The sequence below is a fragment of the Equus caballus genome, chromosome 5 (genome assembly GCF_041296265.1).
Source record: "Equus caballus isolate H_3958 breed thoroughbred chromosome 5, TB-T2T, whole genome shotgun sequence".
Lineage (NCBI taxonomy): Eukaryota > Metazoa > Chordata > Mammalia > Perissodactyla > Equidae > Equus > Equus caballus.
In genome coordinates this window covers 34,792,780-34,809,575 of record NC_091688.1, presented here as the reverse complement: position 1 = coordinate 34,809,575, position 16,796 = coordinate 34,792,780, and the positions used below count along the sequence as shown (strand labels likewise).

The 16,796-nt window shown below is 47.2% G+C and overlaps 1 protein-coding gene across 1 annotated transcript; it reads right to left on the bottom strand.

Annotated features, from left to right (window-relative positions):
* Positions 1 to 5,037: 5,037 nt before the first annotated feature.
* LOC138924061 (neuroblastoma breakpoint family member 6-like) lies at positions 5,038 to 15,591 on the bottom strand. Its single transcript, XM_070266904.1, has 9 exons — positions 15,448 to 15,591; positions 15,138 to 15,347; positions 13,059 to 13,161; positions 12,040 to 12,254; positions 10,922 to 10,973; positions 9,636 to 9,700; positions 6,028 to 6,264; positions 5,549 to 5,723; positions 5,038 to 5,170 (listed from the first exon to the last, which is right to left on the bottom strand). The coding sequence occupies exons 2-9, from the start codon at positions 15,313 to 15,315 to the stop codon at positions 5,053 to 5,055; spliced, it is 1,143 nt and encodes a 380-aa protein (XP_070123005.1). The 5' UTR covers positions 15,316 to 15,347; positions 15,448 to 15,591; the 3' UTR covers positions 5,038 to 5,052.
* Positions 15,592 to 16,796: the final 1,205 nt, after the last annotated feature.

Sequence of the window (16,796 nt, the reverse complement as noted above, 5' to 3'; positions counted from 1 at the left end):
GACTATTTGGAATATACTTTGTTTAGATATGAGTTGCAAACCATATAAAACCGAATTAAAGTTTTAACATTTGGCCTTTAGACATTGAAAACACAATGTAACAAATGAACCTAATTGTGCAAAAATGTTATAGAACAACCAAATGGATTAGAACTATTCCACGAGACTTTAAAACAATAATTTATCTATACCCCAGGACAGTAAGAAAACCAAAAGCTACTTTTCTCAATCGTGTTGCTAGTGGTGTTGCTGCTATCATCTTTATTCGTGTGTCTGTATAATGTGGGAAAAGCAAACGTTGTGGGATATTCTAATTCTACTACTCCCTGTGTCCTTAACGCACAATGCTTGGTGTTAGAGGAGGAGATTTAGATGAAAAACAAACGTTCAGTAAAAGCCCTGTGGTTCTCAATTCGAATTGGCAGTGTTTGCGAATCTATTTGAAGCAATTGGTATGAATTAAAGGTCCTCCTGGAAGAAAATAGGACCTCAGAATCAGAACACGCCACGCCTATCCCCCCAGACCTTATGTCCGTTAGAATCGCCCCAAAGAGAGAGACCCAGACCTGAGAAATCAACTTAGCCACTCAAAGCACCCAACCTTCCTACATAGACCTTTGGTTTCTCGTTCAGGGAAACTTAGGCATGTTGACATGCAAATCACACAGCAGACATGTGTTCCAAGGTGACAGAAGAGAAGAACAGAAATAGAGAGTCAAAAATTTCAGCTCATGAAAGGATTTCTCTCCAGATCAATCACACAGCATAGGAAAACTCTAAAATGACATACAATGAATCTGAGTTAAACGTGCCCAACAAAGCATTTGTACACACGAACAAAACAAAACCACATAAGAAATACACAACTCAAAAGAGAAGTGGACAAGAAACAGAAAATGAGAAATTAGACTTGGCAGAAATTAGGGAAAAATGGGAGAAAAAGAAAATTCTCTGAAAAATAGGCTAAATGACAAGGTTCATAAGGGCAACATATTTGTCTAAAAATACTATAAGGGACACAGAATAAAGAAATGGAAGCATCAAACAGAAGAGAAATGAAGAAAAGATGCTGCAAAAGGATCAGAGAGAAAGTCTAGATCCGGGGAGAAACAGAACTGGGGTGGTCAACTCTAAGACCTCGCCTCCTGGAACTGACAGATTTAAAGTAAAGGAAACAACTTCCTGCGAAGCTCCAGACCCCTCTGCTCCTCAAAGAAGCCAATTCACATACAATAGAGAGAAAATCAATCTATGTTTACACCTCAACAGAACAACAATGCGGGACAATACCCTATAAAAACTCAGGGACAGTCATCGTGGGCAAGTACTTCATAGTCACCCAGCTGTCCCTGTGTCAAGGCAGCAGAAAAGAGTGTGGCACATACAACACTCAGGGAGTCCTGCTTCCATCTTGAGGAGTCTTTTCAGGATGAACTCCACCCAACAAGAGAGGACTGAGGAAATTGGGACTTCTGAACAGCTGGTCGTCACTGAATGCATTTAACTGTAGATCTAAAGCAGAAATCTGGAAGGGGCCAAGGGGAGAAAAGCAGTGTGTCAATGGTATACCTTTAACTGGGTTGAAACAATTCTATGAGAAGTGGCCAGGAAGGATGGAAGAAAAGAGAAAAACAGAACAAATGTCCTGGATGGTCACAGTGGTAAAAGTTTGCAGTTGAAAGATGTCATTTCAAACTCGTAAAGCAATTATTAGAAGTTTGACAAGTTAGTAAGGGACTAAGATATCAAAAACACTTAGTGAAATATACAGCACTAGCTACGCAGTTCTTAAATATCAAATGAAACACACACACAGAAACATGGAAACAGAAAATAGTAAATACCATCTACTACAGGTGGGTAATACAGCCTAAAACGTATGGGAGACTGTAGGACGTAACTATGAAGGAGAGAGAGAAGAGTGTTTATCTTAATTTATGTTTATATCCACCCAGTCAGTCACGATGATGCTGATTATAACACTGAATTTAAAAAATTCATGAGTCCACAGTGACAGTCAAAACAAAAATTTTAATAGCATAGAAGGGGAAGGAATGTTCTTTTTCATGGCACAATGCCAACAAATACAAGGCTATAGGTATGAACGGATTAGAAAATTTCCAATGTATAAATGCAAATACGCTAATCGACATACATCAGGGATCATTAAGGATGGTAAAATATTTAGAGAAAGATCTTTAGAAAAGAGGATGTTCACACACTCTCAAAGTACCACTCACCAAATTACTTACTCATTATAGAAAGGAAAAAATGTGCCCTTACAATGAACAGATCTCGTAGGCCCCTCCATGACAACGTGACCCATGCTAGTACGGCAGTCACAGTGATGGACACACCGGACATTCTTAGTCTCCAGGTGGGCTCCACTAGGAAGCACCCAGCACTAACTACGTAGGGCTCTTGGCAAGAGGGTCGGCCTGAGTTAGTCATGAGGAAGTGGTCAGACCAGTACACAATGTAGACCATTGAACCAGACGACTGTCCTGACCTCTACAAACAAGGCAATGTCACCACCACCAAAAACAACAAAAGGTGAGGAGAGGTTTTGGGATCCAAAGGACTAAAGAAATCTTTTTAGTCGTTTAGAACCCCAAAAGTCTCTTCTCCTTTTTGTTATCTTACTTGTGGTGACGTTGCCTTGTTTGTAGAGGTGAGGCCAGTTGTCTTGTGCAGTGGTCTAGATTCTGCACTTGTCTCAGGACTACCTCATGACTGAATTCAGGCTAAACGTTGTCACCATAGCACTGCATAGTTAGTGCTGTCTGTTCCTCGCACAGCCCAGCTGGTGGCACAGAACGCCGGGTCTGTCATGTTGTCTTTTGCCAGTTGCTCCTGATTCTGCTGATGTGCAGGACGGGAACTGAGAGCAGCAAGGGTTAAGGTCTCTCATAACCGTGTGTGGGTCTAGGCGGTGGTCTCCTCAGTGACTTAGCGCAGTTGGAGGCCAAAGGGCTGGGATTTTTCCCATCAAAGCAGGCTTTGCAGTAAAAACCTTGGAGAGTGCTTTGTGGTTGTGATGTTGATCTTCAGCATAGGATCCCTTCACTGTTCTGTGTGGGTTTTAAATTGATTTGCTGTTTCAGATTTTTTTCATCAAGTGAAAATGGTACTTTTTGTGATGCGGTTTCTTTCAGATCAGTAATATCTTTCCTTAGTTCCAGAGATCTTGGTATCTGAGAGACAGAAAGAGAAAATAAAAATGAAATGTGAGTCTTTGCAGGTCCCAATGATAGCTGAGCCTGGAGGGATGGCTATGTGGTGACAGAGGCCAGCAGGAAGCTGAGCTCCTGTTGAGGGGAGGAGCTGAAGGAGGAGCACAGGCTGCTGAAGGGGAAAGTGAGAGCCACAAGGTAGAAGAAACACCTCCCTGCACTTCCATCCAGGCTGTGGTGCAGCATCGAGGGACACCCTGTCCTCACCCCACCAGGAGCCTGGTGACATCCCAGCTCAGAGCGGCTGCAGAGCCTTAGCCAGAGCCCTACCAGCCTTTCCTCAGCAGCCACTTCACTCCTGAAGCCCCTCAGTCTGGAGCAAAGTGATGGCTTTCCCACCCCTCCCAGGGAGGGATGTGCTTAGCATCCACCCCCCACATTCAGAAACAGACTGCTGTCGGAAGGAGAGGACCCTGGGCAGAGAAGCACACCCTCTTTAACTCCACGTCCCAGTGCTCTGAGGAGGAGGGGCACAACGCTTGAACTGGAACCCAGGCCTCAGGCCCTTTCCATAATTGGTGGAAGGTGAGAGGAAGGGCTCCGATCTGGAGGTGTCCACAGACCACAGACACTGTTGCATCACTTTGGCTCAACGGGAAAAAAGGGTTTACAGAGAAATTCTTCTCCAAAGAGACTGAGGAAAGAACCAAAAAAGGAGAAACTCAAAATGGAATTAACAAAAAGAGAGCAGGGACGGTAACCTTGGCCCCATGCATTTTCCTTCATTCTTTAGCGTTGATTCCACACAGGATGCACCTTAGGGCATTTCTAGGAATATTCTCAACATCTAGACCAAAAACTCCGAAGGGGAAGCATGAGGCACCTGGTTTGACTATGTTCTCTCCCACCCCACCCCTTTATTCCCCACAAAGCACTGCATAGGGCAAGATTCTCCTTTAGTCTTTTATGCCAGTGGAGAGAATGGCATAAGAAGCATAAACATGCAATCTTTTCCTGACTTTCAGCTGTTACTTACTATTACGTTCTCTTTAAGGGAATGAGCATAAAGATTCTCTTTGGGGCTTTTACTTAACGACAAAAATTGATCAATACTAAAATTCTCAAACCGTACTGCTGAACGCATGGGACTTGAAATCAATTGGATGGAATAGGAACTTCTAGTTTTATATGAAAAATATTAAAGAAAATACTAAATTTTATTGTGTGTAATAAGGGAGGTATTGTTTTCTGTGCACTGGGTTTCAATGAAATGCTCGTTTCCTGTTTTATCTTGTCTTCAGAAAAGTTGGAGAAACTCTCCTCAAAGAAGGGAGGTCAGAAGTCTAATCCATTCATCTACCTCTTTTATCTTCTCACTTTTTTCCACGTTGTACAAAGAGTGCTGTTGAGAGAGGCATACAAATCCCCTCAATGGCTGATGGATATTCAGGCTTTTTAATGAAGCAGCCACACATTCTGGGCATTTCTATTCTGAACCTGAGATCATCGTAGAGGAATGGTCCTTGTCACGTCTAGCTGCATGTTAGAATCCCTGGGGAGCTTTTGAAATCGACTGAAGCCCAAACCCCACTCCTGACCATTTAAATGAGAATCGCCAGGTGGGAGGTCAAGGCACTGATCTTAATTAAATTTTCACCAGGTGCTTATTACAGGGCAGTGTTAATGCCAGCTCCAATGAGGCCCCGAGGTGAGGATGCTGAGTCCCTGGAAGCCCCATGCACATTAGCACAGGCCTGCACATGTGGGCCGAGGAGAAAGCTGGCTCCAGGCCAGTCCAGCACTCCCACCTGTGACCCAGGTTCTCATTTGGTTTTTGTCATCTGGGCTCTTTGTCCTCAGTTTTAACACTTCTTCTTCTTCACATGGAGAGGTCCACGGTTAAGGGTTGTCCTAGGTCAGATTCCCAAAATGACTCAGGAGGAAGATCCATGTGTGAGTGATTCATTGAGAAGAAAGAGGCAGTGGAGTTGGGGAAGCTGGGAAGGGAAGGCAAAGAAATGAAGAAAGTGTGTGATTTCAGGCAAAGTGCCTTGTGTTCAGCGGCATCAATGATGCTCTTGTGATGAGGAGGACCATGGGCTCAGGCTTCCCCGTGGCTAAGATGAAAGCAGGGAGGGAATATCAGGACAGCAGCGGCAGGAACACAGCAGAGTTCAGAGAGCAAACGAGATGGAGCTGGAAGGGCCTAGCAGGGTGGCAGCCCCCATGGAAAACAGAGGGAAGGCCAGACAGAGGTCGCATCAGCTGTTGGAGTGAACAAATGAGGAAGAGAAGACACAGCGGGAGATTGAGCTAGAATCTTAGCTAGAGAGCCATGAGGCATAAGTGCATCTAAGAGCCACCGATGTGATTACCTCAGTACCCTCAGCTGAAGGCTGGGGAAATTGCATGTTATCCTCCACTTGTTGAAGAGCAGTTTTCTTTTGATAATCTTCTGTTTCTGGGCACTTAAGGCAGCTGAGCCCTCAAGAGCATCACCCTCCAGCTTGGGAGGTTTCTTTCCTCTGAGGGAAGCATCAAAACCCAGTCCTGAAAAATAAAACCACAGCCAACAGGATCCATTGTTATTCGTGATCGTACTGGGACTTAATCCTCCACCCAGGAGGGACATCAAATAAGCAGAGTGGCCAGAACAAGAAAGGCCACTGAAAGTCCATGGGTGAGGTGAGGCCCATGGCGACACTTTCATATTTTCTCTTTCTTTGATCTTACTCACAGTACCCAGTAGTGATGAGATTGCCAGGAGGTGTGGGAGAGGCCCATCACCTCCCCGCTCCCACCCTCTGACGACTAACAATGGACCAGAGCTTCGTATTCCCCTTTTCTCTCTCACCTTGGAAGAGCGGCCACTGATTTCTGAAGGGACCGTGGGCTCTAAAGCTCCAGGTGGTGGAGCAAAGGCCAAGCCTGGCTTTGCCATCACCACAGTCCAACTGGTCCAGCTGCAGCAGCAGATAACTGGTCACCTGGGTGCCTGGCTGCAGCTGTGTCTGTGAAGCTTGCAGCTCTGGCCTTTGGAAACTCCAGTTTGTCCTCAAAGGCCCTCGGTGACCGGCCTCCAGGGTGGGAGCTGAAAGGAGAAGAGGGCTCAGTGGGACCAATCCCAGGTTTCCTTTCCTCAGCCCTGGGAGCCCACCCATTTCTAATGTCCATGCCTGTCAGTGAGACCACCCAGCGACCCAAAGAAAAAAGGCAGACCTCATGTACATGAAGGAGCTGTCAGCTTCACGTGTGTCCCTGGGGATGCTGAGATGGCAGGTGACAGGATGCAGTGTCCCAGAAGTGAGAAACCCACTGAGTCCAGAGGACTTTGGATGGAAGGATGAAGTCATGCCTGTGAATCTGTTCTCATTAACTTAATCCTATAGCTTAGAGAGAAGGTTCTAGAGAGGCCTTAGGACATGGGGGAGAAAGCGATGTTGATGTGTACCCACAGTAGAAAAGAACAGGGAGAGAAGTACGGCCACAAGTCTTCAGGGCCGGTAGAAGACACAGTTGGGAAACCGTAGAACAGGGACCGAGTTATCCGAAGTTTTGTACAGTTCTGCGGCCTTTTGAGCAGCTTTGTCTGTAATTTTTGACTGCCCTCCACCCACCCACACATGTAAATATCTATAGCCACGCAGGGTACCGGCAGCTACAGGACATGTAGTAGAGGTCTGAGTCCCCGATTGGAAACTTAGGGACAGAGAAGTGCTACAGAGTCAGACTTTGTGGTTCTTCAGGGAGGTAAGAGAGCGCTCAATCCTGTGTCCCACACCCCTCGGTGGGGGCTGGGCAGTTCTCCCTAATAAACGTGAATATTTTGACTGTGAAATGAACACATACTCTCAGAAAGGGGGCTAACAAAGACTTCAAATAGCCTCAGGCCAGTCCAGGTCAGACTCAGGCGGGCTCCTGGCCCACAGGGCCTGCTTTGCACTGCGTGGGCTCCCCTCTCTCCTGCCCTCTAGCCATCCTCATTCTCACCAAGGGTTCACTGTTCCATAGAAATGTCTCTGTGTGTCTGTTGCCATTTCGTCTTCCAGATCACAGACTCTCCTGACTCCTGTCCGTGCTGCATCCAGCCTCCCTCAAGGTGCGTTCCCTGGTTCCATCCTCTCTCACCAGCAAATGTCTCACCCGCCTTCTTACCCCAGATCCTGCCCCATCCTGTGCCTGCTCTGCTGGGGGAACTTCCTCTCCCCTCTCTGCTACACACTCTCAACTCTGCACCTCCTTTGCACTCCCTCCTTCTGTCTTCTGGCCCCTCTTTCTTCTACAGCATCACTTCCCACACCTCCCTTAGATAAATCCTCTGGAATGAGCCTGCCCTCCAGCCCCCACCCCAGCCCTGCACCACATGCCTCTTCTGGCTTCCAGGTCTTTTTCCACAAGGACTTCTCTCGGGCTGTACCCTGTACTGCCTGTAGCCCCTCTGCTGCCATACACACTGTTTACATGTTGTCATCAGCGAACCCCAACACAGGACGGGTCCGTGTAGAATTTAGGTGATCTCTTCACTTATCTCAGCCCATCTGCATGGGGCAATTTGTCCTTTCCTGCTGCATTTTGAACGATGGCCTGGCAAGGCCGTGCCCCATCACACACATCTCACTTCTGAGGTGTGTCTGAGCATTTCTCATCCTCCTCATGGGGACCGAGACCTGGCTGTCAGGGTAACTGAGACAGAGCTATGCAGCTTTACAAGGGCGGCAGGACAACTCTAAGTGAGAGCAGAAAAGCCCCGAGGGCAGGGGCTGGGGAGACAGATCTCTCAGCCCTGGCTGATTTTCCACGGAGAGAGCTCCTCATGGAGCTGCAGCTCCCCTGGGAGGGCCTGGGTGAGCCGCTGGCTCTGCTCACAGGACGGAGTGCTCTGAGAGGGTAGGAGCTGGCAGATCGGCATGAGTGGAAACAGGAGTTCTTTGGATGTCTTCCAACTTTTCTGTTTAAGTTTAAAATTGTTTGACATAGTTTGGAACAAAGCACAAGGAAGAGGGTGAGCACCATCCCCGCTTAGTCCCTGATGTTCTGACTGCTGAGAGCAGGAGACAGAGCCTGAGCAGGGGAGTCAGGCCAAACGGGGGCCACAGTCCCACTGTGCACTGACTGGGGGTCTGGGGCTAGCAAAGTGACCTTGCTGAGCCTCAGTGCCCTCGGCTCCAACATGAGATACCTCACCTATTGAGAGTGGCCCTGTGAGGACCAAATGGGTTATAGTGTCCACGGAGCTCAGGGTTATTGTGTCCACTTGCTGAGGGGCGTGGCACACAACAGACACAAAAGACCTGTGTGACATTTTCAGTCATGAATTGTTGTGATCCTCAGAAAGCCTTCGATTCTCTGCACCTCGGGAAGAAGGGGAAACAGGAAAGAGGATGGTCCAGTGTGAAAAGGTCCTTACTGACCCGAAAAGGTTGAAGGACAAGTTGTTCATGGTCGATTTCACTATGAAATAGTCAGAGAGAGTCAGGAACACCACAGAGTCTCTGGCTCTTCCTACAAGATGATTTCATGAGTAAAGGCTCCTAACAATCCAACCACCTGGCCCAGAAGAGAAGTCCGGAAGATCGCCTCCGGGAGAGGAGATGAAAACTGTGTTTGAATCTCCCTGCTTGAGGAAATGGCGGCCCCAGTGGGATCTTGCTCACCAGGGAGGACTTTTCTGGAGATAATGGATAGGGAAGCTTGTGTGCTTTGCTCATAAATTAGGCCAATACCCCCATCAGGTACACAGGCTGTTGATAGTTTACATGAGATGATACCGCCGAGACTAGACACGTGATTGAAACTACAACCTCCACACGGAATAAATCAATGGTGTTGCACAAAGGACGAAACCCATGGCCATTGGTGGAGGATGAAAAATCAGAATGAGAGCTTTGGCTTCATTGAAAACACAGAAACAGGCAGGATTTGGTGTTCAGGATCTCGTATCCAGATGCTTCAGAAGCGGGTTGGCACCCCAGGGGAAAAACTTTGAGCTTGGGAACCATGTAATACATGTTGCAAATATTGAGCAGACTGCAAACCTGTGTGGAAAGCCAGAGAGTTTGTACAAAACTACTCAGGAAATACAAGTAGCAACATCATTCCATGAGTATGAGAATTCTTAGGATGGAAAAGAGATGTTTTTCACAAATTCCTCCAGGTAACAAAATGATGGCTGAGACTTTTCCATTATCCCTCTATTTCCCCTCTTGAACCTGACTTGATAGGAACAGTCTGCAGTTGTGAGAAATGCCAGGTGACAGGAGTTGAGACTAGAAGAAGAAAATTATCCGACCACAGGATGCTTCTTAAAATTAACTTCAGGAGCACAACTCAAACTAGAAGGAGTCTACAGAACCCATTGGCAGGGATGCACCTCTCAGCCAATGCAGGGTGCTGGATTCAAAGAACATAGACATTACCAGAAAACCGCAAGGAATTTGTGCCATTTACAGTGGGAGTACTCACCCTCTGCATCCAGGGTTTGGAAGATTTCGTGTCTGTCAAATGACAATGAAGAATCACTGTAAGGTCTGTAGGAGGAGGACAGGTCATGTTCAATGGAACAAAAAACAAAATATTTATTCACGCAGTCCTTGGGGAATCCATTATCTTTCATATAGAGCAGATTGCTGCTGAGGGTGTTGGGGTACAGATGAGTGAAGATAAAAAAAAAGGCATTAGGAAAGACAAAAACCAAGGGACGGTTTGGATGGGAAGGATGAGAGTGGGATCACCTAAAACAGAATTAAGGCACCCATGAAGAGAGAAAAAGGAAACTTGCCCTGTCTAGGAAGAGAGTGTGGTTGGAAAGTGAACAGGAGAGAGAGGGAGACCATTAGAGAGAAAAAGAGAAAGAGGGAAAGACAAGTGGAACAAGGACCCAGCAGAGATAGCTTAGAGGATGGAGGAAAAGAAAAGATTATGAGAAAGAGGGAAAAAATGTGATGAGAAAGAGGATTGAGTATACCAGGAGATGAGAGACATGAAAAACGTAAACTCAGAAAAGAAGAAGGGTGGCATGAATAGTATTGCATAAAGTGGGCAGGACATAAACCAAGCAGCCAAGGGTAAACTGACTCTGGCATGAGGGTAAACGCAGAGAAAGCTGGGCTTTCGGATGTATTTTAGTACCAATTGGGGCATGATGCGGACTTTGGTCACGACATGGGACACTTGGTGGTTGTCTGCGTGGGGAAACGGGGATAGTGAGCACTTCCTGATGTTCGTATATCTGAGATCATCACATTTCCCCTTCAAATGAAGTCCCTTCTTGTTTCATTGTATAATCCCCATGGTGGTCTCCATTCTATGCTTCTTTCTCTGACTGTTTACAGAACAGGTACATTTTTCTCATCTCACTGCATTTTTGTTGTTTAATGCGGTTAATCATCCCTTTAGTTTTTGCACTGCTAGTTTACTTCCTTTGAGAGACCATCATTAATGCGTAGCAGTTCGATATGTGTCTCACCCTGATTTTTGTTGCAGGAGAGAATAGACCTTTTCTCTATGTGCATGATTTCCTAAGGGTGTTGCGTTCTCTTGTGTCAGACTTACAGGTCCATAGAGACGAGTGACATTGAAGTTAACAGAGCCTTTTCCTTGTTGGTTGAGTGAATTAAATCATTACAACCTCCACGTTTCCTTCTCTTGCCTCTGGCACTTGTGACTTTGTTCCCCTCACTTACTGTTCTTTCTGAGACCATCTCCACATTTTCCCCGCCCATTACCGGCACCAGATTATTCATTGTCACCTGTGAGTGAGTGTGCCTTGTGTCTTTTCATCTTCCTTGTCTTCGTTATTCCCTGCAAATAAATTCAGAAATGTCCAGTTAGCTTTCCCACTTTAACCTCTATGAACGCAGTGACCTCAACAGCCATAGAGACATAAATATCTATGCAGGAGTCCGTATGGTCTTGAAGTCCTAGTGCATTGTCTTGAAAGCATTGCCCCAGCATGGGTTTCTGATTCATCAGGCGGTGTGTCTGTGATCCGCTGGATCACCATCATTGCAGACTCTGCCTGAAATTGGGCAAAAGTTTAAGCTGTCTTTTGTTCCTCATATCACTGGGTACTTGTCCAGCTTCCATCTTGAATTCTGCGACTGCGTGCTCCATTCTGCCACAAATCCTGCCAAAGGCACAGGCCCTATATCCCTTCCCAGCTCTCACAGAGAACCTCGTCCTTTCTCTAAGGAGACAAGAAAGAACCCAAGCCAACACCCCTCATCTGGGGACTTTAAGGGCCCTCCAAGTTGGCTTCTGTGTGTTGTGGAGGGAAATTCTCTCTACGGAAAGGTCTCCAGTCTAAACTCTCTACCACCAAGTTCTACCACATCCAGTACCTTGCCCAACCCCACAGAGCGAGGGGCTTGCTTTGTTCTGAAGTGCATTCATAGACATTCCTGCGTTTGATGACTAAAGCTACCGTGAACAGATTATTGGATCCATTTTACTGCTGAGGAGATTGATACGGATGAAGTAAAAATCAATCTCTCACCCAGTGTTAGTACCGTCAGCTCTCAGGCTGGAGCCTGGGAATGGCCACCCTTAGTCCAAGGCTCTTTTCACTCAAACAAGCTGCCTCCTGTCACGTCCTCTTTTGTGTCCTCTGACAGTAGGTAGGTGTGGCCTCCTGCCCTAAAGGTCACAGTCCATCAGGAAGGAAGCCGACACTTGCACCACTATGACCTCCACCCTGGGCATATCTGCTCTCTGCGCCCACCTAGCCAGTCCTGGTCCTACCACGGTCCCAAGTGCAACACGCAAACTGGCACAGCTTGTCAAAACATTACGAGGGGAGGTGTGGAGGGTCTTGTGAGCCAGGCACCTTGGAGAATTTCAGTGCAGTGAGGGCCTGTGGCCACCTTACCTGGGCCGAGTATGTGGGCAAGGTGCTTGGCCAGCCTATATCCCTCAGCCAGTTGCTGGCAGAAGGCCTGCCCTTGGTGGTCGTCAGAGCCGTTGTGTGTCAGCAGGTCATTGAGGTGCTGACTCAGCAGGGCCCACACTTCTCGCCCTTCCTGTAACTTGTGCCGCAGATAGGCCAGTTGCTGCTCCTGCTCTTGAATTAGGAGATTGGATTCCCTAAGGTGGGACAGAAGAGAAGACTTGAGAGTCCAAAGGGATGAGTGACAGATTCTAAAGATTTTCAAGATTTCTGTGAGAACTGCCCCTAAGGAGTCCTCAGAGAATTCTGGCCGATGTGTGGCGACTTGCCTGTGGCAAAGAGAAAGAGGAAGGTAAAGCACAGGTTTCCTCTGTATCAGAGAGAGCTCCTGTCAGATTCCTGGACATCCTACTCATTGTTTCTGCTGTCAACAAAACAAGGTGTCTTCCTAATCCTGTTTTAAAAACGTGTCTCTTCAGTTAACCCCTTCAGCCATGCCCACTTCTATGTTGAAATACACATGGTGCATTCTGCAGTGAATGGACACAAAGCCAGACACAGAAATGTGCACGAGCACAGCTGGGTTAGCTGGAAAGAACACGAGAATGACAGGGTCAAGGAGACAGAATTCTTTAGAAAGAAAACACAACAAGCCCTCGTGAGACAGGCGGTGATTGTGATTAAAGGGAAATGAGCGGGTGATGCCACAACACTGTCAACGTACTAAATGCCACCGAATTGTTCACCTCAATTTGTGCAAATTCGTGTTTGGTGAATTTCAGTTCAAAAATTTATAGTTTTGAAAAAAAAGAGTAAGTGAGCCTCTGAATAACTGGAGACCATAATTTTCCAATTACTTTTCCCTAGTTGCTTTATAAACATTTGAACACAAGTGCCTGCCACGTACATTTCTGCCTTCTCTTGGCCCAAAGTTGCTCCCTGCCCCACTTCAGCTTTTCCCACAGCTACCCACCAGCCTACCCCCACACAGCCCTCCTTACCTGAGCTTCTTGGCTAGCATTGACTTCTCTGCCAGCTTCCCCTCCTCAAAAGGCAGCTTGTCCCCAAGCACGGATTCAATGATGTCTTTGCACTCTCCACACTCTGAAAAAGGACAGAGAGCCCTGCCTCAGTGGAAAGCTGGCCATGCTGCTGTGGTCACTGCCTTCAAGGGAGGAAGCAGGGTCCATGCCCAGTACCAGGCTCCACACTGGGATTTCTGCATCTTATTCCTCGGCCTCCAAACTACTACACAGCATTGGGTTACTCCCCATTTTAGAGCTGAGGAAAGAGAAGCTCCAAGGCACAGAAAGTATCTAGATACATTAACTTCTATTTGACAGAGGCAGAATTCCCATCCCTGAGACTGACCCTGAGTCGTGGGCCTTAGTCACATTACCAAGCCTCGCAGCCTCTTAAGTGAAACACCAAGCAGGCGCGTGCAGTAGCGATTGCCTGTGTGCTTGGGAAGGCCCGGTGGACTCTACTGACTGTTGGTTCCCTTGAGCTCAGAATTTCAAGGTCAAGTACATCCAAGATAAAGACATTTATATGGATTCAACCCTGTAAAATATTATGCATTTGCCCATAAATTTCTGAAGGAAACGTGCACAGATACTAAGAAAGTTTGTGTTAAATTAAAAGCAATAGAAGGAAGAACTAACAAATAGTGTTGACCCTGTGACAGGGACTTACAGAAATCATCCATGTGATGCATTGCAACAACTCAAACAAGTAGGTACCAGGACAGCACCGTATTAACAGAGGAGGAAACTGAGGCACAGAAAGACACACAGCTTGGATTGGAGCCCAGAAAGACTGGCCCAGAGTCCATGCTCTTCACCACTGCACCGTGTTACATTGACACCCAGGTCTTAAGTGATATCTTTCTTCTTCATCAGCTTCAAAATGTGTTTCCTACAGTTACGCTGTGATTCTAAGGCAGGATGTAAATAAAACTTCGTTTGTCCTTTCCTGAAAGCTCATCTCTTCAGTTTTTAAATGGCAGGCTTTGATTTTCTCTGTGTCACTCATTTTAGTTACTCCCCCCTCAATGGCTTATTGAAAAGCAATTGTAGGAAACGACCCCAATTCAGGCTCCGAGTTGTCAAGATCCTTCTAAACACTCTGCTGTGCACATGCCCTGGTTGTCACGGTTCTTGTCGTCACTACAGCCCAGTCTCACTGAGCAGGCAATCGAGCTTCCAGTTTTGAGGCTGACTGGGGCAGGGAAGGGCCTGCCTCACACACTGGCTTGAGTTTTCCTGGGGCTAGTGGTCTCCCCCACCTACCTCACTTTGTGGCCTCAATTTGGCCACAGGTCTCATAGCCCAGACTCTCAAGGTCACCTGGACCTGTTGGTTGCCCTGCGTCCCTGAGGGTTCACCAGCTGAGAGGGAGACACAGGTGGTGGGACAGATTCTCTGGTTTCCATAGAAACAGCCCCAACCTTACCACAGGGTGTCAAACGTCTTCCTCAGACTCAGGAAGAAGAGCCCGTGCCCTGGAAGAGAGGGCTTCCCTCTCACCAGGGCATTCCCTGTCTTGATGGTGTCACTCCTGGATAGCACAGTTTCGGTGAGGAGCATATTCATCTTTAAGCTCCTATAAAGCAGCTACTATCATCTGTTTTCTCACTGTAAGTAGCACAGTGCTTTGCCCATGGGACCTCAGAGAAGCTTGACCTGAGGGAGTTCACTTGTCCCAGACATTTAGGCCAAGAGCGATGCAGGATGTGGTAAAGGACAGAGAGGATGCTGAGAGAAACAGTGCAGCCCTTTCCTGAGAGGAAGACGCAATTGTGTGGCTGCACCAGCAATCGATGTCTGGGACTCGAATTCTAAAGCCGCCCTATACCACACTGCAAATCTGAAAAAGTTGCTAAACTCTTTGTGCATCAGTTTCTCCATCCCCAGCAAAATGAGGGCAAAATACCTACCTCTGACTTTCCTGGATTGTGGTCAGAATGAAAGTTATTTTGACAAAGGGACCAGAGGCTAAAGTCTGGAGAAATTTTAGTGTCTTAGAGGGCAGACAGGGATCACTCACCCATCTGGGGAGCACGGCCCTGGGAGACTTACTGTGCTTCTGCAGCTCGGTGGCCAGGGAGTAGGCAGCAGCTTCGGATACAAGGAATTCCTCCATGAGGGCTTGGAAGTCCTGCTTGCTTTGTGCCAGCTGTGAACGCAATTCCTGGTTGGACTCCTGGAGGGTCACCTCTGCCCTCGGATCAGACAAAGCGTGAGGACACACGGCCATGGTGATGTTGGCAGAAGAGGTAGAGTCAGAGACTGGGCAGAGAAACCCAAACATATAATGAGTGAAAAACAAGCAAAGACAAAAAGGTTTCATCAGGCCAGAGGGGTGTTTACACAGGAAGCCTTAACTTACCGTTGGGGACAACTAGATCAACACTCCACAACAGCTGAGGGTCCGGAACTGCCAAAACAAGGTTCAAGATGACAGAGCTCAGAGCCACAGGCACCGCCTGCAGCTCAGAGTCAGACAGGAGTGATGGAGAGAGGCCCCAGCGCGCCGGTTAATGGTCTGGCGTTGCAATAACAGAATTGGAAGGTGGAGGTGTCATGGAATCTTAGGAGCCCCTGCCTTCCAGTTGCCTAGGCCCTGCTGCTACCCCAGGCTGCCCGGCCTTTTCTGAAGGCCACTGCTGATGGGCATCACCCCAAAGCAGCTGTCTACTCTCGTGCTGACACTACCGACCTGTCTCTTTCCAGAAAATATCTAAGCATAGTTCTCAGTGCCCATTCCTGTGTGCATCTCAAAACAGAAAGAGAAACCAGTGTCCCAACAAAGTTTGTCTTCTGAAGCACCATCACGAAGTCACCCCACTTTCTATCTAAATGTAAACCGATCTTAAGGTTTTCCCATACGTGAAAGATGGCAAACTTTTAGACTCTCATGCTGCTATTCGCTGGGCTTTCTCCAGTTTTTTCTACATCCATTAAAAGGGACAAAAGCAGAGTGGAACACTAAGTGAATGAATAGTTCGTTAAAAAATTATTCTCTGTCCTGACTCACAATACTCCTCTTGCTGCGTCCCTGTGTTGTGTCGACTTCTTGCCCCTCACTAGGGCAGCATGTTGGCTTATCTTCAAACTTAAATCAGTGTGACATCTCTACCTCCTAAAATCCTTCTCTATGTGTGGGCCGCTTTTGTGGTTGTTACTTTTTAAATGTCTGTAAACACTATCTTTCCTACTTGTTGCTTCCAGATATCCACATATTATGCCTTCTAGTCCCACAAGAGCTCTTTTCCAGCTCTGAAAATGATTATGAGTTTATCCAGTGGTTTATGAGTATATCCTGAATACACGTAGTGGCCCTTTCTTTTGCAAACACTTGTCAACCTGATGCTATTTCTTGTCGTCATTCAGTTCACTCATGTTTGGAACAGATCAGGGACGCGGAGCAGTGTTGATGGATTGTTGCTGGACAGATCCCTTCGAGCTGTCGTCATGCTACTGACCTGCGGTTATATTCCTCTACCAGAATGTGGAATTTCAAAGTCATGGTTCAGGGATGGTGGATGACCCACAGTGTATGTGTGTGATGGGGTTCAGTGACAGAGAAGCTGAGGTTGACAAGAGAGGCACGGGCAGGCATGGGAAAGTGGTGCCCTGAATGCCCTGCTCACTTTCTTGTCATCTCTTCCCACCTGGGTCTTGTGAAGAGGAGACCTGGGAGACCCCCTGTGGCATTGGTCTCTTCAGTTTAGCTGC